This window comes from Salvia splendens, chromosome 12, assembly GCF_004379255.2.
Source record: "Salvia splendens isolate huo1 chromosome 12, SspV2, whole genome shotgun sequence".
In the NCBI taxonomy this organism is placed as follows: Eukaryota; Viridiplantae; Streptophyta; class Magnoliopsida; order Lamiales; family Lamiaceae; genus Salvia; species Salvia splendens.
In genome coordinates this window covers 31161377-31188251 of record NC_056043.1, presented here as the reverse complement: position 1 = coordinate 31188251, position 26875 = coordinate 31161377, and the positions used below count along the sequence as shown (strand labels likewise).

Below are 26875 nucleotides of genomic sequence, written 5' to 3'. Positions count from 1 at the left end.
CTGTATTATGAGTTAAATAATATGAGTAAAAAATAGGAGAGAGAGAAAAAATAGGATAAATAAGAAAAAGTAAGGTAGTTGATAGAATAAAATAAGAGTGATTAATTAGATGTTTTATTTTTTTGTAAAAAAAGAAAATGACTCACCTTTGTTGGTACGTCCCAAAGGGATATATAACTCAACTTAGTTGAAATTGAGGGAGTAATACGTATTACAACCAAGAAAGAAAGAAAACGACGAAAGATCCAATCACATTCAATTTCAAAAACCCTAAATCCCAACAATCGATTCACCAAACTTGTCATATGCCAATAATTGGATAAAACGAAAAAAAAGAACAAGATTCAAATTTAAATTGGAATTAGAAAGAAATGACAAGGGCGTATTTGATGGTAGGAACGTTAGAATGATTGAAATATCGGAAAATAGGAGACAAGAGAGGGGGCCAATTCCTGGCAACCAAACATACCCTTGTCTAATTGATGGGTCCATTTCTGAGGTGGATACGACAATCCAATTTTTAATGCCACAATTCAATGTGTATGGAAACAAAATTATCATATCTTTGTGACCATTTTTGTTTGCATGATTCCATAATTTTTGTTTCTGTTACAGGTTCATTGTAATTCCACCTACCCCCTTTTTTATTATTTTACCCCATTTTCCAAAATTATCATATCTTTGTGACCATTTTTCTCTATCGTATCTTATTTTTTTGCTATAGTTATAAGTATTATAAAAAACAAAATTCCTAGCTTTTATTTCGAATTTCTGGTTTAAAAAATATAGTACTAATATCTTTAAATGAGTAGGCCACACTAATAAATAGCCCACACTCATTTCTGAAATGGTGAATCCAAACGCGTTTTGGGCTACATTTTTGCAGCACCAGTACAGCAATTTTACTACTACAAAATAGTTTTTCATAATTGAAAATTACTAGTATTATTTTCAATCTAAAATAATTAGAGAAAGACTTAGTGGTAGTAATATTTTTCATTGTTCAAAGACATATTACAATATTTTACATTTTCAAAAAAACCTAACCGGTGAATCACGTTTTTTAAGACCCAAATTTAAAGTTAGTCTATTATACTTAAAATCATTTTCATATATAAAGCGGATGAAGCAACATTATTTTTTTACAACAAATAAATGATCAACCTTCGACTTAGGTGATCTACAATTCCAACAAGAAAACACACACATTAAATTGTTTATATTTGCTGTCTACATTTACTCCATAAGACACCCAATTTGTCATACAATCTACCTGTACATACATGTATGTGATTGTATTATTATCCATTTGTAATGATTAAGGAATAGTGGGTTCTTCACTATTGACAAATCCACATGCAAGCAAATGCTACCTAACACTATAATCTATAAATACTAGAAGTAGTGTTTTTTTAAAAAGATTAAATATATATATGCACTTATAAATCATAAAAATGGTTCGAATGCCTATCCATATACAATATACTTTAATCAAATAAAATCCCTTTTCATGTTACGTTGGCTTTCCAATTATAGTGCTTATTAAAGTTGTTGTGCTATATTATATAAGTATGTATAAATGAGAATTTCAATCCGTATGCAAGTACTACAAAACTAACCCCACAGGTTCCCCATCACGATATGGGGACATAATTTAGTAGCTCTATTCTTTAAATTTCTATTGAAAAAAATCAATCTTTATATATATGCTCATATTGTTATAACCTAAAGTTAATGCTTTTGTTTTTCTACTATAGTTTTAACAAAACAGTAGCATGAAATTACATATGATTAATTTTGTGTATCATATCATTGAAAATACGTATTTTTTTATTATATAAATACTCCATTTTATCTTGCTTGCCTCTTTCATGCTGTGGAGACTTCCATTTTAGATAAACAGTATTCCCGTACGTATCTCATCTTTTACTATAGTTAGTAAAAATGCACAAGATAATACTTGAAAAAAATTAAACAAAAACTCGATATATTTATTGTAAGAAAAAAAATTACTACTAATATATTTGGGAAATGGGAATAACAACTAATTTGCTATAAAATAAAACATTAATGATATCGTCGTACATTAATATTGTATGAATGGATATAATTAAATCAAAAGAGTATGCAATAAAAATACCACTTTAAAATATATGGTGATAGTATTAATTAAGATCATCGGCCACGTGGTGTATATCGAAGGTCACAACGCACATAGACCAAAAAAATATTCGAATATAAAATTTAGAAAAAGTAAATTAATTAGTGTAATAGTAATTAGGATAATTAAATCGTAGTGAGATATATATAGTGATCCGAGGGAAGAAGCAAGCACATGATGGCAGCATTTGGCTTTGATCGTGTGTGACGATGAAACCAAAGCCCCATCAAAGTATCATGCTCGCTGCACACCACCACTATAAATACTACTACTATTAATTATAGTATTTGATTCATTATAAATTTAATCAAGTTATTAGTGTTGTAATCCATGCATGCCTCCTTGCCAGATAAGATCATTGTTTGTTTGAAAATCAAATTTTGTTACACCTTTTTTGATGGGTACATGTGTTTGCACCATGGAAATCGAACATAGAAACATTTCAAAACATAAATAGCATAATAAAAAAATAATACTGAAATTAAATATATACTCACTTTTTATTTCCTACTTCATTCTCCCTCTTAATTTATTATCTGTACTTTATTTACTTTTCCATTTTATTATTTCTACTTTTTTGCCTACCAACTTAACACAGTAAATGTTAATTTCTTAAACTCCGTGCTAAAAAAATTATCTCAAAATTATAAAGGAAGGCAAGGAACACGAGCGGATCTAGGGGGCAGTTGACCCCTCCATGCGACTAATTTTCTCTTATCGGGACGTAAAATTACCATATCCGCCCCTCGGTTTTCCTCCGATGTCGCCTCGAACATAAAAAAATAGTCACGTCCGCACTAAATCAAGCTAATATTATATATTCTGCCTCTTCAGTTTTCGAATCCTGGATCCGCCACTTGCAGGGAATATGCACCAAAGATTTTACATATTTAAATGTTGGTTGGTATGACACAAGATAAAAAATTGTGAAAAAGGGAAATCTGATGGAGGATAAGAATGAACAGGAACTTACCATTGGAATGAGTAATTAAGCAAAGATCACAATCCCAAAACTAGTATTAATTAACTAATTAATACTACTACTTAAAAGTAAGAAAGACATTTATAAGATTGAAATGTGTGCGCACGTGCATACATGTGTGCTCATCTGTTGGAAAATTCTGAACCGCCATATGCACACGTGCCGACATGTGTGTGTGAGTGCGTGTTCAATTGGAGTTGAAGGCATGTGAAATCAGTTCACCAAAATTAACATAGCCACACACTAAAATAAATCTGAAATTATCACCCCATTAGTTAAATCTAATCTCTTTAAAAAATAATACTATGTGATGATTAAGTACTACAGTGCATGATGGTACACAATTTGTTAGTTCAAATTTAATCCCTATATAGATATAGTGGTCAAACTGATCTAGTTTTCGACTAACCCATATGTCTTTTCTTGATCTCTTTTCTTTTTTAATTAACCGGGTTACACATTAGTCGTTACTACTAAATTGGGTTAATCGGGGTTACACATTACTAGGGAATGCGTGTCTTCTAATTAGATAGAACAATTTATCGAATATAGAAAGTAAATACTTACGGACAATCCAAATCGAAAAGGATGGATTATTTGTTTTGGAACAACTTAACGATTATTTATAGATTGTTAAATGTTAATTGCTCTGATATCATAATAGAATAATTGACCCTATAGATTATTGCTATAACAATTATGATATATAAATAAATTTATTCAATTATTGATCTTTTCCTTTCTTGACTTGATCTCTTCTTGATTCTGTCCTCGATTCTTGACATGTTTCCCCTTCATTCTGCAACAGCATCGAGTAAAAGTTAGAGAAAAGAAGATTCGCATTTAGTTTGGGAAATGAGTTGTTAGAGAAATGGGTGAATATATAGGTAGGAAGAAGTAGAAGATGCAATAATATTAGAGAAGAGAAGAAAGGGATGTATGTCCAAATAGTGAGGAAAAGAGATTGAAGATTGTACCCTGTTTTGCTATGAGAGTACACTCTACCCAACTGTCTTGCATGTGATACCCTTAATTCCCATACATTCCCCTTCTTCACATCCCACCTCACTCTCCCAATGTACCTATCTAATCATGAAAGTTACATAATTGTCCTTCATAACTTAATGATTCCCCAAAAATGGACCCAAATTGCATCCTGTCTAAATCTCCATGCCAAGATGTAGTCTTGTGTTCGATGATCTGATCGTTCGTATATACAGATTCAAGACCAAGATCGATTTGAGCGTTTTGTATTGTGAGTGTGAAGTGGATCTAGATACGATCTAGGATGGTTTGACGAATATGACACTAGTTCTTGTATGTACTATGCAAGATGTGACACTTGTATGTATCTATACATATCATCAAGATTACCAAATCGTCACGCTTAACTCAGTGATTCCCCAAAATAGAACTATACTGCATCCTATCTTCATCTTTTAATTAAAACGAAGTCTTTTGTTCGATGATCTGGTCGTTACTATATCCAAATTCAAGACCAAAATCGATTTGATTGTTTACAACATTCGCTTCATGTTATTCCAAACTCAATCTGGATACGAGTAGGACAGTTCGACAAGTCTGACACTGACTCATGTGTTACAAGATGTGGCACCTCGAATGTATCTATGTATAATCAAAGTTACCTAAGTGTCCCTCTTAACTCATCCAAATAAATCCGAATCGTTGCGTGCAAGTGCAAAGTGTCTACGGATACGAGTACGACACAAGTTTTCGTAAATGTGACACACTAATATGGGACTACATAAAACTGGCCTACCTATTAATCTCAAGGGTTGGTGTTAAGTAATCTCACATCAAACATATCCATTGCCCACTTGAATAGTGCCAAAAAACTCTCACTTTCTCTTGTATTTATCCTCAATATCTACTACTCCCACAAACCTAAGAAGATCAACAAACAACCACCCTCCCACACACACACACATATATATAGATATATACACAACATAAATAGATCAAACAGTATACAGTAACACAAACAAGAAGAAGAAGAAGAAGAAGAAGAAGAATACAATGAATTACATATTCGAAAATCAAGAATGCAGCAGCGGTTGTGAGTCAGGCTGGACTCTCTACTTCCAGCAGTCTTATAAAACGGAAGACGATTCGCCTGAGCCCCGGACGAAGAGATCTACCGAGGAGGACGACGACGAAGATCTGTCTATGGTGTCGGACGCCTCGTCCGGGCCGCCTCAGGTGCATGAGGAAAGCTGCTTCTATGATAACTACGCTACGGTTTCTGAGCCGTCGTCGGAAAGGAAGAAGAAAAGGGCAAATCGATGTCGGAAAAAGGCGCCGGAACAATCCTCTTTGCTCGACGACACTGCTAGCTCGTCGCTTTACGGATACTGCTATGTGAGTTTTTTTTTTCTCACAAACGATACGAGTTTTAATGAAACACTAAATAGCGTTACTAAATAGAGTGAAAAAGTAGTTAAAATACTGTTTGTAAAAAGTTTGAGAAATTCAACCAAAATAGAAGTTGATTTATTTTAATGATGATTTAAAATGGAAAAATAAGACTAAATTTGTATGTATATGCAGAAAACAAGAAGCCAGGCATCAGTGGAGAATGTGGTGGAATATTCACAAGGCTACTCCTCAACTCAGTTTGAGGTATGGCAAATTTCTACTGTTGATATAAATTTTTTTGTTTATGGAATTGACATGAATTTTCTTTTGTTTATTTATTTATTTATTCTAATTATGTGTAGGTGAGACCTACATATGTAGAGGGGCATTATGATTTCTTGCAGTCTGGAAACCAACAACTTCAGCAGCAAAACCAGTTGAGTTTTTATTATTCTTTTCTAATTACTAGATCTATATATTTTTATGTACTCCCTCCGTCCCGCACTACTCGCACGTATTTCCTTTTTGGGCGTCCCAAGTTACTTGCACTCTTTCCATTTTTAGTAAAAATTTTTACCTATAGCCGTCATTTTTAACTTTCCTATACACTCATTCCTTAATCTCCGTGCAGAAAAGGAAATGAGCGAGTAGCTCGGGACGGAGGGAGTATTTACTAGTAGTAAATTGGATTTGGTGTGAATCTTAGCAGGTGGTTTGATTTGAAGGTAAAAGGTGGTGACTGGTGAGATGATGTAATAATGTTCAAAAGGGTTATGTTTTTGCAAAGGCAAAAATGAGTCTTGAAAAGGGGATTTTGTTTCCTTTTCTTCTCTGCTGTAATACAAGTGGGAAACAGCTTGAAAGAAAGAAAAAAAAGCAGAAGAAGTGGAATTTCAAATCTCAATATTTTGTACTAGTAGATTCAAGATTTTCTAGTATTAGAAATAATGGCAACAATTATTTTTTAATTTATGTAATTATATGTAGACAGCCCCTTGTGCTCCCTTTTGCTGCGACATTGAAGATCTGTCTAGAATTTGTCTTATGGCAGCTATTAATTATATATCCACTTCTATAAAGAAGTATACTTAATGAACAATTAATGGTAATGAGCTAATTTTCATGCATTAAGTTGGTTATATAGGTTGGATATTTGTATTATTATCCAATAAAAAAAACATGAATGTAAACCCAAACTTTGATAAAAAAAGATAATTCTACTTTTAATAGTGTTAAAAAAATTATTGGAAACAGGGATAGAGTGAGTACAACAAGGGTAACAATAATTATTGTCAGAAACCGAGATTTATTAAATCACATGAAACAATATATAATTGTCAGAAACTAGGATTTTTATTAAGTGGGCCAATTATTATATGTATATATCTATATCCACATGAGGGATCTTTAGCATCAACCATAACAAGTAAGCATTTGTCTTTTTTTTCCAAATTTCACAAAATAGACCTATTTAGGACATAATTAATTGAAATAAAATTAAAAGTCTAACAACACATTTATTTAGTTTGACATACCCTACTTCTTTATTTGGAGACAAATGTCCAACCTTAATACTTTTCCACTCTAATACAAATAAAAAGAAAGAAATATAGTTACTCTCACCCCGGAGTTGATGAGCTAGAGTATCCAAATTAAACACTGAAGTAAAAAAAAACAGCAATACAACTATTAAATATATCCGGACTGATACATTAGTATACTACTTGTCAGCACCGCTTAAGTACGTAAACAAAATCAAAATTAGAAAATTACATAAAAAATACTCCACAATTATATATAAAAGAAAAAAATAGAATGAAAAGTAAAAACAGAAAAAATATTACTACTAAAATGAACTCTATACATAATCGATGCTCATGATAGATTCTTACTCCATAAATGATGTGCGACATATTTACCATCGTATAAATTTATCTACAAGAAATGCTTCCTTTTTTTAATTTTCAATTTATAGCTCCGTCTAAACCTCCATCCCAACAGAGAGCAATGAATACACAAAAAGATGTAGAAAACCAAAACACAAAAATAAATGATTGATAGTTCTTTGTTTGTAGTGAATCATCAAAAGGGTATGGTTAAATTGTGCCTAAATAATAATCATTCATTGTAAAATCAGAATTTGGTAAAAGCTTGTCTATTTAAACACATTTAATCCTTGCATTTGTCTTGGATCCAAAGGTGGACGTACATTACATGTACAGGTATAGTACATGAATAATGATGCCAATAATAATACATATTTTATTTAATTTTGGATGCCAATTTTATGGAGACAGCTGGTGCAGCATCATAAAGGGTGATGGCAAGTAACATTTAGGAAATTGATGAGATGATGAATCAAGAAAGGACCACAAATGAAGAAGTTGAATAAGATTGAGCAAAGTAGGAAACAAAATAAGAGAAAAATAAAAAAATAGTGGGATTGAATAAATGAGATTAGATACAGTGCATGATGTGTTCAGACCAACCATGCATTAGCCCATATTCCCCATTGTTCAACCCAAAATAAACCTATCCTGTTTTCATCAATTTCAAATAATTTTTCCTTGTTTTCTTTTGTTTTTGTCTACTCCTCCAATATATATTCAGATTCCAATTCTTCCCCCTTTAGCTTGGGCTGCAATTTCTGCTATAATCTTCTAACAATGATTGAGCCCATGAAGATTTAATAAAATATAGTAGATAACATGTATAAAAAGGATTGCTTGATTATATTTAATCGAACTTCATTCTATTATATTCTTAGATACTCATATTTGTATATATATGCTTCTTTTGTTGTTAATTTATAGTATATATATGTACTAGTATATTCTAGAACACCAAGTGCATGCATTTCTTAGACGTTGGATAGTTGTTTTGTCCAGTGTTCGGCTATGGAATGATGTAAACATATTGTATAAATATGAAAGAAATACAGTATTTATATAATTATATACTATCTCAGTCCACCAAAAATTGGTAAAATAAGAAATATATATAGGAGAAATATATATAGGAAAAATGTGTAGTACTACCACTTTTTATTGCAAATTTTACAGATCAATTTTGAAGTTTAGTATTTATATTATCAAACTAAAGAGTTTGCGGTGAAGTGGTAAATGTACTTATAACCTAACCAAAGGTCAAGGGCTCGAATCCCACTAAGGTCAAATCCTGCAATGTGGGTCTTTATAGGTTTGATGAGGTTTGATGATATACCTTTGGTTAGGTTATAAACACGCTCGAATCCCACTAAGGTCAAATCCTGCAATGTGAGTCTTTATAGGTTTGATGAGGTTTGATGATATACCTTTGGTTAGGTTATAAACACGCTCAAATCCCACTAAGGTCAAATCCTGCAATGTGAGTCTTTATAGGTTTGATGAGGTTTGATGATATACCTTTGGTTAGGTTATAAACACGCTCGAATCCCACTAAGGTCAAATCCTGCAATGTGGGTCTTTATAGGTTTGATGAGGTTTGATGATATACCTTTGATTAGGTTATAAACACTTGATGGTTTGATCAAATGACCTTAATCTGGTTAGGTTATAAACATCTTTGTCACTTCACTATGAGCTCTCTTTTGAAAATTGTATGAATTTCAAAAAATAATACTCCTTCCGTCCCATAAAAATATGGGCTATGAATATGGCACGAGAATTAATACAAAATTGGTAAAATAAGAGAGAAGATTGATAAACTTTTCAAAAATAGAATTCACATATATTTTGAATACTGGTATAACAAATGCATATAACTATAGTAGGAGTACTAGTACTATTTTCAATGGAAAACTAAGTGCATTTGCACAATATGTGAGATAATAAAAAGGAACTAATTTAGTAAGCGAGGTTTGTAATTAACACTAATCGAGAATTATTAGAATACCTAAACTTATTACTTTTTCTTTATACCTCTCTTTTATTTTATCAATTTTACTTTAAAACACGTGCCGAACACAAAGTGCATATTCTTTATGGACGTATGGCGTATTTAAATTGCTATTTTCCAAAATTAATAATGTTTGAGCCCACAATTAGTTCAATTAAATTAAGCCCATTCAATTCATATGAAATTAAACGCCGCGATCTTCTTCTTCCCGACGCCTCTGCACATCTGTCGCCGTTTCTTTCTCTTCCAGGTATGTTTCTATCTTCCTACAGTGTTTCTTCCACTCACAGAAATCTGCAAATACATAGCATTTATTGGTTGATTTGCAATTTTCAAAAAAATATTTGCAGCTCAAACGCATATACTGTAGCAAGACGATAAAAGGATTAATTAGGATAATTGAGTTTACATTTTCAAAAATTGAAGCTGTAGCATTTCACGTTAATGCTAAATGCAATCTGTATTGCGCTTTTGAACATTTTAGATGTTGTGTTACAGCAATATGTTTACCAATGATCAGAGACAAAAGGAGCGCACCGGAAAATATGGATCTCCGAGATTGCAATATCTCCAGGTCAGTTTCCTATCTCAATCAAATGTTATTTTGCCCTAGAATTGTTCAGTTTTTCTAATTTATCGCGTATTTAACACGTAATAGTATGCTTCTTGCAATGATAATTGTCAATTGATGGGGACTATGTTTTAGGGCTTTAGCTTTGTATTTTCTGTGTCACAGGAACTGGTTGCACAATTTCAGAATGCATCTGATGAAGGTATGAGTTATCAATCAATTGGTTGTATTTGAACTCCAATCAGCATTTAATATTCTGTCGTTTAAAATATATGGGGACTTGATGAATGATGATATTGCAGAAACAAAAGAGAAAGTTGTTGCTAGTTTGGGGAACTTTGCTTATGATCCTTATAATTATACGTTCTTCCGTCAGGTTTGTGTTTTTATCTTATGTGGTTTAGTTTATGAAAACAGATCGTGTTTTGGTGACACGAGCAACTGTTCTTTTTCCGTTGAGCAGCTAAATATTTTGGAGCTTTTTCTGGACTGCCTAACCGAGTCCAATGAGAGGCTTGTGGAGTTTGCAGTCGGAGGAATTTGCAATGCTTGTGCAGGTGTGGTTGGACGCTATGTAGTTATCATTTTTTTCCCATTGCAATGATTTTTCATTCAGAATTCTTTTCCAACTTGCAGATCCAACAAATGCTTCGGTTGTCACCCAATGCGACGGTATTCCTCTTGTCATCCAATGCTTATCGAGCCCTGTTAGAAACACGGTAAATCTTCTTTGAGCTCTTAACACATACTACTATACATTATTTCATCAATAGAAAGATTCCATTCAAGATTGTTTTGGAGCTTTGAACTCGATTTGATGTCTCTCGTCTCAATGTAGTTAAGGTTATGCTCATCGAGAAGTTCCTTAAAACGCTTGTATTTAGGTGAATTACGCAATTGGATCTCTGTACTATCTGTGTAGTGCAAATGCTGAGGATGAGATTTTGAAACCAGAGGTAGTGGATGCTATGAAAAGATTTGCAGCAGCTGGTGCGAGCTTTAGCAATCTAGCTCGGGCGTTCTTGGATAGGTACGTTACGTCTCTCAATGAAAAATAGGTTTGTGTTACAGCATGTAAGTATAGCAGATAAGTTTAGTTTCTCATCTCCTGAAATTTTGAGCTTGTAAGTTGGAAATTATGATCCTACATGACATGAATGAAAGCAAGAGGCTTATCAGATGAGAAATCGTGAAGATTATTTTCTCTTCTTAAACATTTCATTTTGTATATTTTTTATTGTAAAATGTAAAAACTTATTGGAAAGATACGTTTCTCTCTCTTATTTGAGGTGACAAAAGTCACACAATTCTACATAAGGTTTATAAATTCTTGCCAAATTTCTATAGAACACCTTTTTTATGAGTGTTTATCTAAAAAATCATAAAAAAGGGAAAGTGGATTAGTTTTAACTCTTAAATAATGATGTGATGGAGCTGCTTACTAATTCTGCTGGGCCCTCTTGGGGAACCAAACAATTAATCAATACTCCATCCGTCCCAAAGAAGATGACACACTTTGGAGATGATACGAGATTTTAGGAGATGTTGTTTTGTTTGTTAATTTGTGAGAGAAAATATAATTTTATAATTAATGTGAGAGAACTTTTTTTAAAAGAGGAAATGTGACATCTTTTGTGGGACAAACTAAAAAGGAAAGTTTGACATCTACTATGGGACGGAGGGAATATTAAATATTAATAACTCTACTGGCCCCTCTTGGGGAACCAAACGATTAATCACTATTAAATATTAATAGCGAAATAGTATATGCATTTCACATATGAGTTTTTTTGGGTAAATAGAAAAAAAAAACTTGGGTCAAATTTTAGTTTATCCCTTAACCTCTAAAAATGGGCCGATTAAATCATAACTTTGATGTTTTTTTTATTTGTTCCATAAATTTGAATTTAGAGAAAATTGAGCATGATATGGAAAGTAGGGAACATGATTTCAACCCTATATTTTGTAGGGAATGTGATTGTGCGTGAATTGAACGGTGATTTCAGCTCTATTAAATCATAACTTAAACATTTGCGAAGAAGAAGAAGAATGGAAGGAACATGATTTCAACCTTTTTTTTTTCTTTGTAAAAGACGTAAATTTGGAGTGGAACCATTGGCGGACACAGTAAGGCAAGACAAGGGGCTTAAGCCCCTCCCAAGAAGCTTTTTTGTTGATTTTTTTATTTCTAATTTTTTCAAAATTTTCAAAACCTATGTATCAAGCCGATGCCATTTGAGTGATGTTAGAGACTAAATCCTAGAAAGTTTAATGGTTGGAAGGGCTGAACTATTGCTAATAAAGCAAAAATTGCAGAGGAAGTCAAAGAAAAATTAATGGCAGCTGCTGCTGCGAAGATGAAGAATAGGAACTAGTATAATACTAATAATAAAACAACCATTTAATAAGTAGTGCATCAAAAATTGAGCTCAAATTAACAAGTCTAAACTAATTTTGATAAATGTGTTATGTTAATTTTTAAATGTGATTTATATATGAAACATAACCAAAATTATAAATTTACAGCTTAATTTTCAACCAATTCTATATCTTATAATCGAGTTACTTCTTCATTGCAATGTCCATCTAAATTATATAATTCACAAAACATTTCGATTTATATTAATTTATTTTTATCTATAAAATATTTATGCATTGTACATTATATTTGCCTGCGAAAAAATGTCATGTTTTTCTATTTTTATTCGTTCATCAAAATTATTATCTATGATAAGTTTTTCTTCCTTAAGGTGGAACATAATTTCCACTAACACTATTTCGAACACTTTTATTTCTATCTTTTTCTTATTTTACCGATTGTATCAAACCTAGTACCATCCACGATCAAAAAAGCTATTTATAGTAGATGAAGGTAGTATACAGTGCAGCCCTTGCTAAAATAATTTTCTGCGTCCGCCACTGAGTGGAACGATGTCGTTTAATAATTTATTCCACATCATACCTTCCCGACGTCCATGTCACACTCATTTTTTTTCCAAATTCAAATTCATGGGACAATTCAGAAAATTCATCAAAGTAATTTAATCTGCCATTTTATAAAATTATAAGATAACATACCAAACTTCGTTTTTTTTTCATTTACCCTAATTTTTTCATGCATCCAGCTTGCAAATAAAATCAAATGAGTGGGACAGTTAATAACACTCACGGAACTTAATAAGCGTAAAGTACCACTAATTTATGTCGAATTTTTCAAACCCAAAACAAATACTCCACTTCTACATTGAAATAATTGTTCATTGATATATGCATTGTGATAAATAGTGTACCATCATGAATTACGTAATCAGTCAGACAGATGCGACATCGTCAGTAATTCAATTCTAAACTTAATTCTTTTCTTTCCTTTTTTGTCCCGAGCTACCTATTTTTCTAAATCTCTTGGTATTGATTGAATTGCAAAAAGATTCCCACAACGTTAGATGAAAAAAATAACAAAATATAAAATGTTGCAATATAATTAGAACCGTAAAAATTGAGCTGGTAAATCACATCGCAAAAGTTTAATAGGCAAACTTTATGTCAAAAAACTCTAGTGCGCGCACCTGCATGGTGTGCACACTCTTCTTCTCCGGTTTTCCCTTCTCCTTTCCGTTGCCTCGTCCGCCTCCATTGCAATCTACTCACTTGTCTTCTTGAGCTCACCACGCGCTCGGCCGAACACTAGCTCAACTTTTAAATGGAGTTGGGGGCAAAATGTCATCACAAAAAATGCCAATGGTTGAAACAATAATTGTAGACCTTTTGTCCATAGTTAAAGACATAATAATATGCTACTCAAATATTCCTTTAGTTTATATAATTGAAGCAGTCTTAAAATCAAATCATTAGCAATAAAATCTTTTTAAACTGTACGAGTGTTAATACAAAATTGATAAATTAAGAGAGATCAAAAGTGTATAAATAAAATGAAAATGAATATCATTTCATTTGAAAAATAGAAAGTTTCTATTAATTTTTAATAGATAGGTAAAAAGAAAAAAAATTATTTTCAGATGACAAAAGGAGTCTTAATTGCACCGAAAGAAAATAAAAATGGAATGTGTTAAATAATGGATAATTGGAGTTTTGACAATTTAGCCCTTTGATTAAGATAATATCACATGATCTTTTTGAGCAGCTGCCGATGTTTGAAATAGAAATATTAGAGTGGTCCAGAGCCTTTGTCCTACCATCAAGGAGCTTAGACATTATTGCATGAGGTATCGACTTCGAGTACTCTTGACATCAGTTGTAATTTCCTCCTATCTATAGAATAGAAGTTTATTTGTAGGAGTTTATTTGTAATTTTCTTAACATCCTCCCTTATATAGGAGTTAATTTTTTGAAAAAAATAGAAATACTAGAGTATCCACTATAGGGGCGGCGCGCTATAGTGGGTGTGGCGTCCGCCCCGTAGCGGACATAAATTTTGGGGCGGATGGGCGATCGACGCCTAGTCGCCGAGGACGGGCAGGTGGGGGTGCGCCGCGATCGGCGCGGCGCCGGCAGTCGGTTTGTTAATTTTTATTTTTTTTATTTTTCGACATTTTTAGAGAGAGGGGGGGATTGGAGAAGGAAGAAGGGAGATTGGAAGAGAGAGAGAGAGGAGAGTAATTTTGGAGAAGGGAGTTATTGTTTTAAAATTTAAGTGGACGAGAGCAGTACATTTTTTTTTTGAAAAGAGAGTATGAAATTTGCCACAATTGTTTTAAAATGGTATTGGAGTGTAAATGTGTGTTTTTTTTCAAAATTAGGAGGATACTATTTCGTTTATTTCCTTTCATTTTGGACTGGTATATTTAATTGGGATTGGAGAGTATGTTTTTATTTTTATTTATTTTTTTTAAATGTTGATTGTATAATTTTCCCGTATCCATAATATAACGAATATTTGGTCCCAATACTTTTTTTACATATCAGAAACCAATACTTTTTAGTTTCTAATTATTTATATTCCGATAATTTAATTACAATTGATTTAAAATAAATAAAAAATGAAATAAAATAAAAAAATGGCTAAAAAAGTGGCGAGGCTATTAAAAGTGTCCGGTTTATAGCTGCAGATACTTTTTTTTATAAGCGCAGACAAATAAACTGGGGGCTGTGGACAAGTGGTAAGGCTATTAGAAGTGTCGGCTTACCGTGGACACCCTTAAGACACGTTGAAACTTCACGACCTTGAGGTGGAGAGGCATGAAGCCATTTTTGTTGCATTTGCTTGTTGCTTTTCTTGTGGGAATCACGTCTGCTGCTTCACAATCGATCGTGGAAACCCTCCCCGGCTACGACGGAGCTCTGCCTTTCAAACTCGAAACAGGGTCTCTCCATTTCTCAATTCACTTAGCTACACTCTGTTTTCTCTGTTTAATTAGAAAGAATTGATGTTGTTTTGTGGGATTCAGATATATTAGCGTGGGAGAGGATGATGAAGTTCAGCTTTTTTACTACTTCATCGAGTCCGAAAACGACCCAGCTAGAGACCCTTTGCTCCTCTGGCTCAACGGCGGCCCCGGTTGCTCTGCCTTTTCCGGCCTCGTTTATGAAATCGGTCTTCTTCTTCTTATCTCTCTCACACACACACAAACACAGGGAGATGTAGTTTTGTGATGGGACTTAATCGTATGCTTTTGGTTCTGATTAATTCTCCTTAATGCTAATTTGTAGGTCCACTTGCCTTTGATGTTGACAATTTTAATGGAAGCTTTCCTTCTTTCCTGTTGAACCCATATTCATGGACTAAGGTTTCTTACCATCATTGCTACATTAGTTATCTCTTGATTTCATCCATTTTATTTGATGGTGATTATGATGATGTTAGGTTGCCAACATTATATTCCTAGATTACCCTTCTGGAACTGGATTCTCATATTCCAACAATGCAAGAACCTTCCCGGTCTCCGACACGAATTCAACTCTACATAATTACACGTTTCTACGCAAGGTTGCTCTTCAATGCCCTCAACTTAGCTATCACCATCCTTTGATTTAGCTGGTTTTTCGCATCTTTGTTGTTGATGGAAGCTTACCTTCATCTGTCATTGTTTGGAAAAACAAATATAGTGGTTGTTAGCTCATCCCGAGTTTATCAAGAATCGTCTGTATGTTTCCGGTGACTCTTATGGTGGCAAGATTGTTCCTATGGTTGCTCTTGAAATAGCTAAAGGTAGTTAGTTGCATCTCACATAAATTTGGTTACACTTAGTTATTTCCTTTTGTTGTTTCCTCAACATTTAAGTTGAAAATTTGCAGGGAATGAAGCTGGACTAGAGCCAATAATGTCTCTCAAAGTAATGGGAGTTCTTGATATCTTATTTTCTTCTTTATTTGTTTTCTTGTCATTGGTTTCTATGGCTAAGAAAAGAGGTATTTTATGGAATGGGAACAGGGCTATATTATTGGTAATCCAGTGACATATGAAGCTCAGGATATGAATGAAAGGATACCTTATGCTCACAGAGTGGCACTCATTTCAGACAAACAATTTGAGGTACTTTCGTTGTCTATTTGCTTATTTAAACTAGTGTTAGTCTTTTTGTCCTTTGCTTGATCTTCCATATCTTGAATAATTTCAGCGAGCAAGAATCAGCTGCAACGGAGAGTACGAGAATCCAGATCCAAATAATATTGAATGTTCATATGCACTTTACAGCATCAACCAGGTATACATCATTAAACACATTCTCCTTGCAAATGTCAATTGGTTTTGATGTTTTAGACAATGGTGATGGCCTTTTAATCAAGTGCAGTGCACCAAGCTTGTCAACACAGCTCATATTCTAGAGCCAAAATGCAAATTCCTATCACCAAAACCAAGTGGTTCTAGAAAGTTCCAACCGTCTCAAGTAGACGATCCAATTGACTTCCTCTCCCTCTCCAGCGGAAATAAACTAACATGCCGCGTATTACTCCACTCTGCCTATCACATTGTCTCCATGTCATCACCGACTTTAACCCAAAGCTCTCATGTTTTGCAGAATATGAGATATGCGACCTCCTACGTGTGGGCTAATGACGAAACTGTGAGAGAAGCTCTGCACATCAGAGAGGTACATGAACCAACTTTTTGAATTTGACTAAGATGATGTTGTGCTTGAACATTAACCAATCAATCAGGGGACGGTACCTGATTGGACGAGATGTAACAAGAGCTTGAGCTACGAATACGACATAGAAAGTGTTGTCGAGTATCATCAAAATCTGAGTGATAGAGGCTTCCAAGCCTTGGTGTATAGGTGACCCTCAAAATTTGATCCCACGGTCTGTAAACTCGTGTATATGTTTCGACAATGTTAGTGAAGCTATACAACTCTTTCTTTCAGCGGTGATCATGACATGAGTATACCTTACATGGCCACGTTGAAATGGATACGCCAACTGAATTGTCCGTGGATGATGAGTGGAGGGCGTGGAGCGTCGATGGTCAAGTTGCAGGGTGATTTTTTTGTGTTGTAACAACTGATAATTGATGATGGAAGTAAAAATCACATTGCTCAACCTTGTGTGTTATGTGATTTGTAGATACACAGAGCTATACAAGAGTAAGATCAAGGAAGCTTACCTCATGTTTGCTACAGTCAAGGCAAGATAAATACTACTAATATAATTTGAAATGAAGTAATATTAGTATTAGTATATAAGTATTAGATAATGCGTATAAATTTTTTATGGTTGTATTAGCATCAATATAATAATATGCAGTGGGGCAGGGCATACACGCACCAGAATAACAAGGCTAGAGAGTGTTTTTGTGAAATGTTAAGAGAGTGGTTCATCCCTCTCTTCCCACTACTAATAATCTCTCTCATACTTCATTCTGTAATATACCTAGTTTGTGTGATATAGTCGAAATGATTGAGTGACAGGATAAGCACATTATTTGAAATTCCAATTAAATCTTGAAGAAATTTTAAAATTCAAATATTACACAAAACAATTTTGTTTATACTCATTAAAAGCATCATCGTTTTTTATATTTACCGGTTTGATCACATGCATAATACGACGTGTCGCGTAGAATTTAATTTAGGAGAAAATCAAATCAGTAGTAGTCAAGTTTTTAGTGCGTGAAAAATACCAAATTCGGCCACAATTTATGATTTTAGGAAACATTATCCCTATAATTAATTAACCATCTTTTTTTTTATTGAGAACAAAAACAAAAATAGGTGTCAAAAACACCGTGTTTTACATATTTGTATCATATATTATCACTATAACAAATTTATCTTACAAGGACAAAAAAGTTAGAGTAATTACTTGAATTTTTTTAAAAATTGTCAAAATTGAGGATGCAAAGAAAAACTATCTTATGTTGAGGACACAATTGTCTACTACACCTTAATCTTTTATATTCCTGGAATGATTTCGTTTCTTAATTTTAGTTGGGACATCAAATTAGAGTCTTGAATTGACAAAAAAAAAATCCTTAATCATTCATGTACTATGTACTTATTAAGTGTTGTTTGGATTTTTCACCATTTAGACCATCAAAGCACCACACTATTCAACAAATGTAAGAACCCAATCACATCATCAACTCCATTCATTCTTACATAACTACATATCTCAACACATTATATATGTCAGCAGTAATATTGAGATATCTACATATTCAATACGCAACAAGTGTTCATCATGAATTATTCAATTTAACAAAATCAAGATCATCTTGAGAAGTTGCATATTATTAAATGAGTTCCAAATTTTCCCCACAGATCCGTGGCATTATGATGTAACAACCCATTCATTATTAACTAATATTCCATCAATTGAAGCGTTATTTTTGGACACGGAGATTAAGAAAAGAGTGTTTAGTTAGAAGACATTAAGTGTGTTATATTCTGTCATAAAAAAACATGACTCAATTATAATGGGTAAGTCCAAAAATAAATACGACCCAATTATATTAGGACAGAAGGAGTACACAATACTTATGTTAATTCATATTTGACTCTCTATATATATCTCTCTCTCTCTGTGCAAGAAGAAACATGCTATCACGATGAAGACCCACTACCAAGAGAAGAAACACAAAAGAAAAAGGATTGAATTGATTTAGGAGGCACAAGCTGTCACATGCTACCAAATCTTTTTCTTAAAGACTATAGTAGTAATAACCTAAACACAATACTGACTCAAACATGTTGCTTATTAAAAGACATCAGGGTGATACTCATTCCAACTGTATTTCCAAATATCATTCAAATAATATTATAAGTCTACCTTCAAAACCATTGTTGGAGATGGAAGGACAGGTATACGAGCCCCCACATCACCCTTGCACAAGAACAATAATTCATGATAATTTTCAAGCACGATTGAGATATTCACTTATGAATTGTTTTCGCACCGAAATTGAGATATTCACTTATGAATTGTTTTCACACCGAAAATGTGAAGTAAAAGCTAACATGGTAGAAAACAGATCTCCCATTCGCACACGTACTATAACCATTTATTTTAGGATGAAACCGCACTAGGGTTTGGTTGATCTCCCCTTCACACCGTATCAAGCCTCTGTAAAGCCTAACATGGTAGAAGAATAGATCAACTAAATATAGTTATATAAATCTAGCCTCTTCATTATATTAAGAGATTAATTAACACAAATTTCCCACCTTTTCAATGTGGGAGTGGATAACATCTTGTTAGAACACATCAGTACTTATATTCAATACCTAATTATATCTCTTTGGATAACAACAAAGACAAAGAGCGATCAAAAAAGATTGTATTCTGGAAATCTACCTATTAGACTTAGTCTAAGATATGACTCATCAATTCATATCTTTTACTTTCTATATATTTGGGAAATGATATGCTATATACCTTGAACTCCTTAACTCCTTAATTATGTGAGCACCATTGTTGTTTGATACATATTTGGGAAATAATATGCTACATACCTTGAACTCCTTAACTCCTTAATTATGTGAGCACCATTGTTGTTTGATACATGTTTGACGTTGTTTGTTTTAATTAATTTATTTTATTTGATTCTAACACATTAAAAAATATTATTGAAAATTTTAAATTCACAAAATTCACAAAATCAAAGCTTGATTTGCTCTTTTCTCCATAACTTGAAATAAATTAATAAAATAAAAAAAATCGAGCTCTGATTTTTATGAATTTGTGAAATTAAAAATTTCAATAAAATTTTAATATATTAAAATCAAACTAAATATATAAATAAAAATAAACAACGCTAAATGATGCTCACATACACAACACTGCATATTGCATGCACACACATTGTATACACACATAATGCAGCCACACTTCCACACACACTACACACTTAAAAAAAAATACACACATTGCACACGATATATGAAGATGTATACAAAAAATAAATTTATTTACCACACGTTTGTCACGTATACACACTACATGCACAACACAATATATATACACTAGACACACACATATAGCGTGCGCACACTACAACACTATAGTGTTGTCGTCGTCATAACTACTATTAGTAACACACTACAATGTTGTCGTTATAACTACTATTTTGAAGCATTTGGCTAGTTTAATAGTAGTGAGTTGTTGTTTCTCTGTTTCACTTAACATTGATAGGGAAAGAGAAAACACGGATACTTTATCCATTATTTGGAAGAGAATAAAAAAACATGCGACAGCCTCAAACGAAGAGGCGGCGGAAGTGGCATTGTTGCTCACGAAGCCGCATCGCGCGGGAGGGCGCGCGCCTGCTGGTAGACCTGCTCGGACTGGCCGGTCTGGAAGCGGCGCGTGCTCTGCTGCGCCTGCCTGACGGCCTGCCTGATGGCCTCGCAGCCGCACTGCTGGCGGTCCATCTGCTTCAGCTCCTGGCAGCAGGCCTGAAGGGCGGGCTGCTGGTACGAGTCGAGGAGGGCCTCGAACTCGTTCCTCTGCTGCAAGAAGCGCTGGCAGGACTGGAACCGGCGCCCCTGCACCTGCTGCCTGCATTGGTGATGGTTCTCGCTGACCTCTTCATCGAAGGAGATGGTGGTGGCGGTGGCAAGAGCCACCATGGCTACGAGGAGAGCTGCTGCGAGTGCGGCCTTGTTTGCCATTATAATTAAGATGTGAGAGAGAAGGTGAGTTTGATGGTGTTGGTGTTGGTGTTTATATAGAGGAGGATTTGAAGGTGTTTTACGTGTTGATTGATGAGGAAGAGTGAGCCTTCTGAGCTTCCACATCGATTCACATGCAAATGTTGCCAAAACCCACCTCCTCACCTATCCCATTTTCATTTGTTCATCACATTAGATATACAGTATGATGATTTCAGTTCATCACAATAAGCATCAAAAAACACACTCAAAGCCCCAACTAACCTTGTGGTCCTCAAACTACATTGGATTATCATACTAATTAGGTTAAAAAAACTAAATTAGCAATGTTTGTCCGTTAGTTTTGTAAAAAAAGAATCATTTTCAAACAGTTTTCATTTATTCGGAATTCAAATATTCCAAATATAATATTCTTGATCAAAATCGTAAAATTGTCACTACTTTTAAGGTCAAAAATGGACTTTAATTAGCTAATGTTATTATGTGATCGAGTCATTTTTCAAAACAAAAATGGATTAAATATGAAGTAATCATGTATATCTATAAATCTATCATCGCACGAGCGTAACAACAAGCATCACACTCAAATCCCCTAGATATCTTCAGATAAATACTTGCCGATTGAATGGCCCGGTGAAATGTTCAGATCGAGGCGACGTGGACGGTTCGCCGCCCGCGACGTCACGAGAAGTCCATTGAACCTTATCATTTCCACATCCGACCGGGACACACCGCCAGCCCCCATCCGCTTCCCTCCCGATAATTTCAAGCACTCTTTGACTCTCTTTTCAAAGTCCTTTTCATCTTTCCCTCGCGAAACGAGAATATAGAAAGAAATAAATTTATCTCATCTCTCTTCTTTATCCTCATTAACATAGTCAATTACTTTTTAAATGGGAAGGATGGAGAACGTGGCGAGTCCTTGGCCACCCAACAAGTGCGCTAGGCAGCGGGACGGGGAACGGATATCGGAGCGCATCGCCAGCAGAAGGGACGAGACGACCGGTGCACACCGTGAGGCGGACCGGCCGACCCAACCCAAAGTCCAACTACGAGCTTTTTAACTGCAACAACTTAAATATACGCTATTGGAGCTGGAATTACCGCCGGGGGCGCCCCGGACACCAGGCGACGTGCGGTGCTCTTCCAGCCGCTGGACCCTACCTCCGGCTCATTTCATCTCCAAAAGTGCATATTTATTCAAATGAGCTCCCAACACACCATTTAATCCGTGGCATATGGCACGCATACCATTATTACTACACACTAATGCTACAACTAACAATGTTCGAACTCACCCTGCATCCACAAACATCCAAGATACACTGCCCCCGACCCGGGCATTCGCATGCATAAACACGTCACGGTGATTCTCATCGTATCTACAATCAACAAATCGTTCCAAAACTGTATAAATTCTACCTTCGAAACCATTGTTGGAGATACAAAGCGAGCCACCACATCACCGTTGCATTCAGAATCACAGTCAAGCACGATCAATATCTACGTGACTTGGTACTTCGTTCTGGCTGTCCAGAGGCATGTATTGGGCCATTATAGCCCTGATCTCCGAGTCCATATACGACTGAAAAGGAAAACATGTTATAGATTCGAATATATTTCAACTATGTAGTTCTAAGTCGTTTGCATGTATAGATCGAAAAAATTACCCTCAGCCTCTGTTTGTACACGAGATAACCACCACCACCGGCCAAACCCAATACGATCAAAACAAGCCAAACAGCGCCCCAGCCATACTTCACCTCTGAGGCACTCGTACCTGCACAAGAAATGAAATACGAATGAAATGAGGAAAACTCGTACAGATAGATAGTAAAAGACAATTCTTGGAGTCGAACTAACTGATGCAGGTATCTTGATCCCTCATGTACAGCAGGCCGCTGCTACAAGTGCACTCGTAACTCCCCCATGTGTTTATACAGTTGCATTCGTTGCATTGACAAGCTTTCTTTTCCTTACATTCATTAATATCTGTGTGTTAAAATGTAAAAGGTTATAAATTGTGAGGAAGTGTTTACTTTGCATGATAAATTAGACGCAATGGATTGAACATATGAAGGCTAACATGAAAACAAGAACAAAATTGCTCAAAACAGCACAGACAAAGAGATGAAAAAGACGATTTCTAGCAATCTAAAAAGCTGAATCTTCTAAAATATGACACCAATTCATGCCTTTCTTTTTCTATACCTTGTTTGTAAGTTACTCGGCAAAACAAATTGGTATCTCTACAGACTGTAAAATTCGCAAGGGAAGTTGATATTGAAAAATATGGAAGCTGTCATTTAATAAAAAAGATTGCAATTTCTAGCAAATATTGTAAATTCATTATCCAATTTGGTTCACATGGTTTTATTAGGGGGGCAGTATCGGGAAGAGAACCGTCTAGCATGGTGAACTGAGCTTCGAAGAAACATAAGAGTGTTGTGCAGAAAGTTCTTTACCTTCACAATGTTTAACACCGTCACCTTTGAATCCTGGAGGGCATTTGCATTTTCCATCATCACTATCCTGTTAAAAAGGTGCTCAAAAAATTCATGCCTATCCAACTTTAAGCTTCGGATGATGACACAGTTTTAAGGTTAACTAACCACACAAGCAGAGAAAGTGACCCCGTCTCTCTTTTCACCCCAGCAGCCTCCGTTATTTATTCTGCATCGCCCAGGCCCACTTGCTGCACATGCAGAACGAATGTGAATAGTTTTCAATGCTCAAGAGGGCAAGATAAGTTAGTCCATCTGAACTACTTGGTGTTTATTTGTTTGGTAAACAAATAAACAAACACCAATGATCCTTAACATACCAGAACAAGATCTGTAACCATCTCCCCTAAATTGCACGCCGTTAACTACTGGGCATTCACACACTCTTCCTCGAAATGTGTCCTGAACACCAAATATGTAAGAAAAGGAAAAACTTGAGACAAAACAATGCTTATTTTTATTGAAAAAAAATCACCTTGCAAGCTGTAACATTTGCTGCCTTGTCTTCCCAGCAGCCACCGTTATTGTGCAAGCACTCATTTGTTTCTACATCTGCAGCTAGAAAGTATCAGTTTCGATTTCATAGTCATATCATGACACTCAACATTGTAATTACTCCGTGAAGAGCATACCGCCATTTAAACAAACAGATGGCTCCGTGGTTTCTTCAAAACCAGCACATATAGCTTTCGAGACAGCACCTTTCTCCAACTTCCCTGAAAGCAGACACGTCAAGAGAAGGAAGTATTTGACTATCTTGATGCATTTCTACATAAGGTTGCTAACAGACCTCGATACTGGCGATTGTTCACGACAAGGGTAGGCAAAATGGTTACATCGCCACGTGATCCTTTACCAATCTACAATTTAGTACTCCACTTTTTAGGCATATGAAATGATTGTTAACAGGCAATAACATAATACAAAGACTATTTTCCCGTTCAAATACTCACTTGAGCTTCCTGCTCTTCTTTCAGAACGGGATTGTCTGCATCGGCATCAGGGTCACCCATGCACTTTTCGATTTTACTCAGATCAAGACCTGAAATAGAAGTAACCATAAGATAATTTCATTTTGAGGTAAACCAACATGTTTATGAACAAAGTGGAATCTACCTAAAGACTTGATAACCTCTTCGGCACACTCTTTGCCGTATTTCTTCTCCTTCATGGGGCATCTGATATGGAAGTCAGTAACATAGTCCCACCAAATCCACGGCTTTCGAGTCTCATTTGCCACTCTGAAAACACATAGCTGTCTCAAGTTTTCAAGCACCACATCTTTTCCATCATAACCAGAGCTGAAATCTTGCTCCGGGTCCGGAGCACAGTATCTCCCATGGTTGAGGCATTGCGACTTGCATTGCTTGCTCACAGTGAACGCCTCAGGGCAGTACCACGTGATATAGTGCGGAGTAAACTGAGTATAGCCACCTTGCTCGAGCATTAGAGCTGCACCCTTAAAATCCTTCAAGAACTCCATCAGCATATCACACTTAACCCCACACTCGTCATTGCTGTTAGTCCACAGTTCATACTCCACTCGTTCATCCGGGTGGGGCACGGATTCCCTCCAGTCGAGGTTCACATTCACTATATCTCCACTACCAAGTGCTTTCTTTAGCTTCTCACCGAAACTCTTATCAATCAGCGCAGAAGGTATTGTTATATTCGCAATATACTCTGCAGCTGCACGATCCTCTTCGGGTGAGTCCATCGTGATCAATGGCTCATCGCGGTGGTCAGCCACTAAAACAGCAGCTGCACCGGCATTCTGAGCATTCCAAACTTTCAAAGCAAAGAAGCAATCTGCAACAAAGAGTATAACACCATAAACTCCCCAACTCCTCTGTTCAATAAGCTAAACTAACTACGAAAACTTCCTAAATCAAGAATGCCTCAGCAATCACAAGACAGGGAATCTTGAAAATTGAAATTACTTGAAACAGAAACTATCTCAACAATCACAAGGGTCTATCAGGAAATAATTTAGTTTACCTAAATTAAACCGTCAAGCACAAAACTGAAATTCACATGAAACCCCCCTTAAAAGGATGCGAATTTGAAGGAGAGATATGCATGATAATTAACTAACTCACCCTCAATTACAAAATATGCCATAAATTAAATACCAAAAAAATAAGAAAATTGAACAAAATACACAAGTACCTCCACGATCAACGAGAACAAAGGTGGGTAAAGCTCCAGGCTTGGACTTGAAAGAAATCCCAGAATCCTCAAATTTTTGGCAGCCCTTTCTATTATCCTTTGGATAAACCACAGTTCCAGCCATGCTTCCACCATATTGTGGAATCCCAAAGTTGCCGATGGCACTATCGTAATTTCCCTTAATGCTTTCCGGGGATAGTACTTTCAGGCTGTTCTTCTCCACCAGAAACCGACCCATCGCTGATTCCGCCCAAATCAGAAGTAGAAAAGGTAGCAAGATTGCAGCTTTCGATCTTCCAGAACGCCCCATTTCCTGCAACAAGCAAAAATGCCAGGATTTTGGTTGGGTTCGTCCTTTTTTGAGGGGATTTTTGTCTAGATTTCTTGCTAAAGCTAAAACACGCAGTGAGTGTGTGTTTGTGCGTGAGGTTTCTAGGGTGTGGAGAGTTGAAAATGATGGAAATCCTAGCTAATATAGAGTATAATAAACAGTGGAGATTTTGATGGAGTTGTCTGTTTCTGTCTTGATAGTGGAGCTAGAGACACGTTTTTGGTGATTCATGGAGTCATTTATTTCCGAATTGAATATCTAATCAAAAAACAACACGAATACAGTTGCGATTATGTTTTATCCAAATCTATTAACCAGAACAAAATTAACTCATTATGTTTTATTGATCCTTTTATTTTTTAAAAAAGAATAGCTTTTGTTTTCAATTCGGGAAACAATGATAGAATATTCAAGTAATTATATCAAAATAATAAATTAGAACAGTTTTGTTTAATGGTAATTGAAATTACTATATAAGTTTAGTTAGTTATTGGTTTTAAAATGATATTTTATTCACTTTTAATAATAATAATAATACATGAGAAATTATAATCGATCCTTTCTTTAAAAAAACGTACACGTTTTTGACAATATTGTGAAAACAAAAATCATTTTAATTCTGAAATTATTTATGTGTTTTTTACTAGTTGTACGTTCATTGCAATAAAATGAACTCCACAATTCATTAACATTAATTCTATTATTTTTCTATTCCTCTTTACTTTATCAATTTTTCTTTTTCTCTCTTTTATTTTATTAAAAAAAATTATTCTCTCTTACTTTATCAATTGTGCATTAAAACTGTGTCAGTTTCAGAG

At 34.9% G+C, this 26875-nt stretch overlaps 4 protein-coding genes and 1 pseudogene across 6 annotated transcripts; 3 read left to right on the top strand and 2 right to left on the bottom strand.

Annotated features, from left to right (window-relative positions):
- The first annotated feature begins 5022 nt into the window (after nt 1-5022).
- Nucleotides 5023-6560, top strand: LOC121758890 (protein SOB FIVE-LIKE 5-like). 2 transcript variants are annotated; one of them, XM_042154318.1, is made up of 4 exons: nt 5023-5522; nt 5712-5783; nt 5882-5955; nt 6229-6560. In XM_042154318.1, exons 1-4 carry the CDS (start codon nt 5181-5183, stop codon nt 6263-6265), a joined length of 525 nt encoding a protein of 174 aa, XP_042010252.1. In that variant the 5' UTR covers nt 5023-5180; the 3' UTR covers nt 6266-6560. The 2 variants fall into 2 exon arrangements, with proteins under 2 accessions (XP_042010252.1, XP_042010251.1); XM_042154317.1 differs by having other exon boundaries at nt 6151-6560.
- A 2987-nt stretch (nt 6561-9547) lies between these two features.
- On the top strand, nt 9548-11251 carry LOC121758888 (armadillo repeat-containing protein 7-like). Of its 2 annotated transcripts, none has more exons than XM_042154315.1 (7): nt 9548-9666; nt 9915-9990; nt 10153-10189; nt 10290-10363; nt 10451-10544; nt 10624-10706; nt 10872-11251. In XM_042154315.1, exons 2-7 carry the CDS (start codon nt 9919-9921, stop codon nt 11043-11045), a joined length of 534 nt encoding a protein of 177 aa, XP_042010249.1. In that variant the 5' UTR covers nt 9548-9666; nt 9915-9918; the 3' UTR covers nt 11046-11251. The 2 variants fall into 2 exon arrangements, with proteins under 2 accessions (XP_042010249.1, XP_042010250.1); XM_042154316.1 differs by having other exon boundaries at nt 10910-11041.
- Nucleotides 11252-15115: 3864 nt separating this feature from the next.
- LOC121758882 lies at nt 15116-17578 on the top strand (annotated as a pseudogene).
- A 3094-nt stretch (nt 17579-20672) lies between these two features.
- LOC121757878 (2S albumin seed storage protein-like) lies at nt 20673-21053 on the bottom strand. The gene has a single exon (XM_042153343.1). It carries the CDS (start codon nt 21051-21053, stop codon nt 20673-20675), a length of 381 nt encoding a protein of 126 aa, XP_042009277.1.
- Nucleotides 21054-22227: 1174 nt separating this feature from the next.
- LOC121758880 (vacuolar-sorting receptor 3-like) lies at nt 22228-26200 on the bottom strand. Its single transcript, XM_042154306.1, has 12 exons — nt 25727-26200; nt 24674-25366; nt 24511-24599; nt 24348-24417; nt 24190-24273; nt 24033-24109; nt 23878-23959; nt 23666-23748; nt 23519-23585; nt 22917-23045; nt 22724-22833; nt 22228-22638 (listed from the first exon to the last, which is right to left on the bottom strand). The coding sequence occupies exons 1-12, from the start codon at nt 26034-26036 to the stop codon at nt 22540-22542; spliced, it is 1893 nt and encodes a 630-aa protein (XP_042010240.1). The 5' UTR covers nt 26037-26200; the 3' UTR covers nt 22228-22539.
- Between the last annotated feature and the right edge of the window lie 675 nt (nt 26201-26875).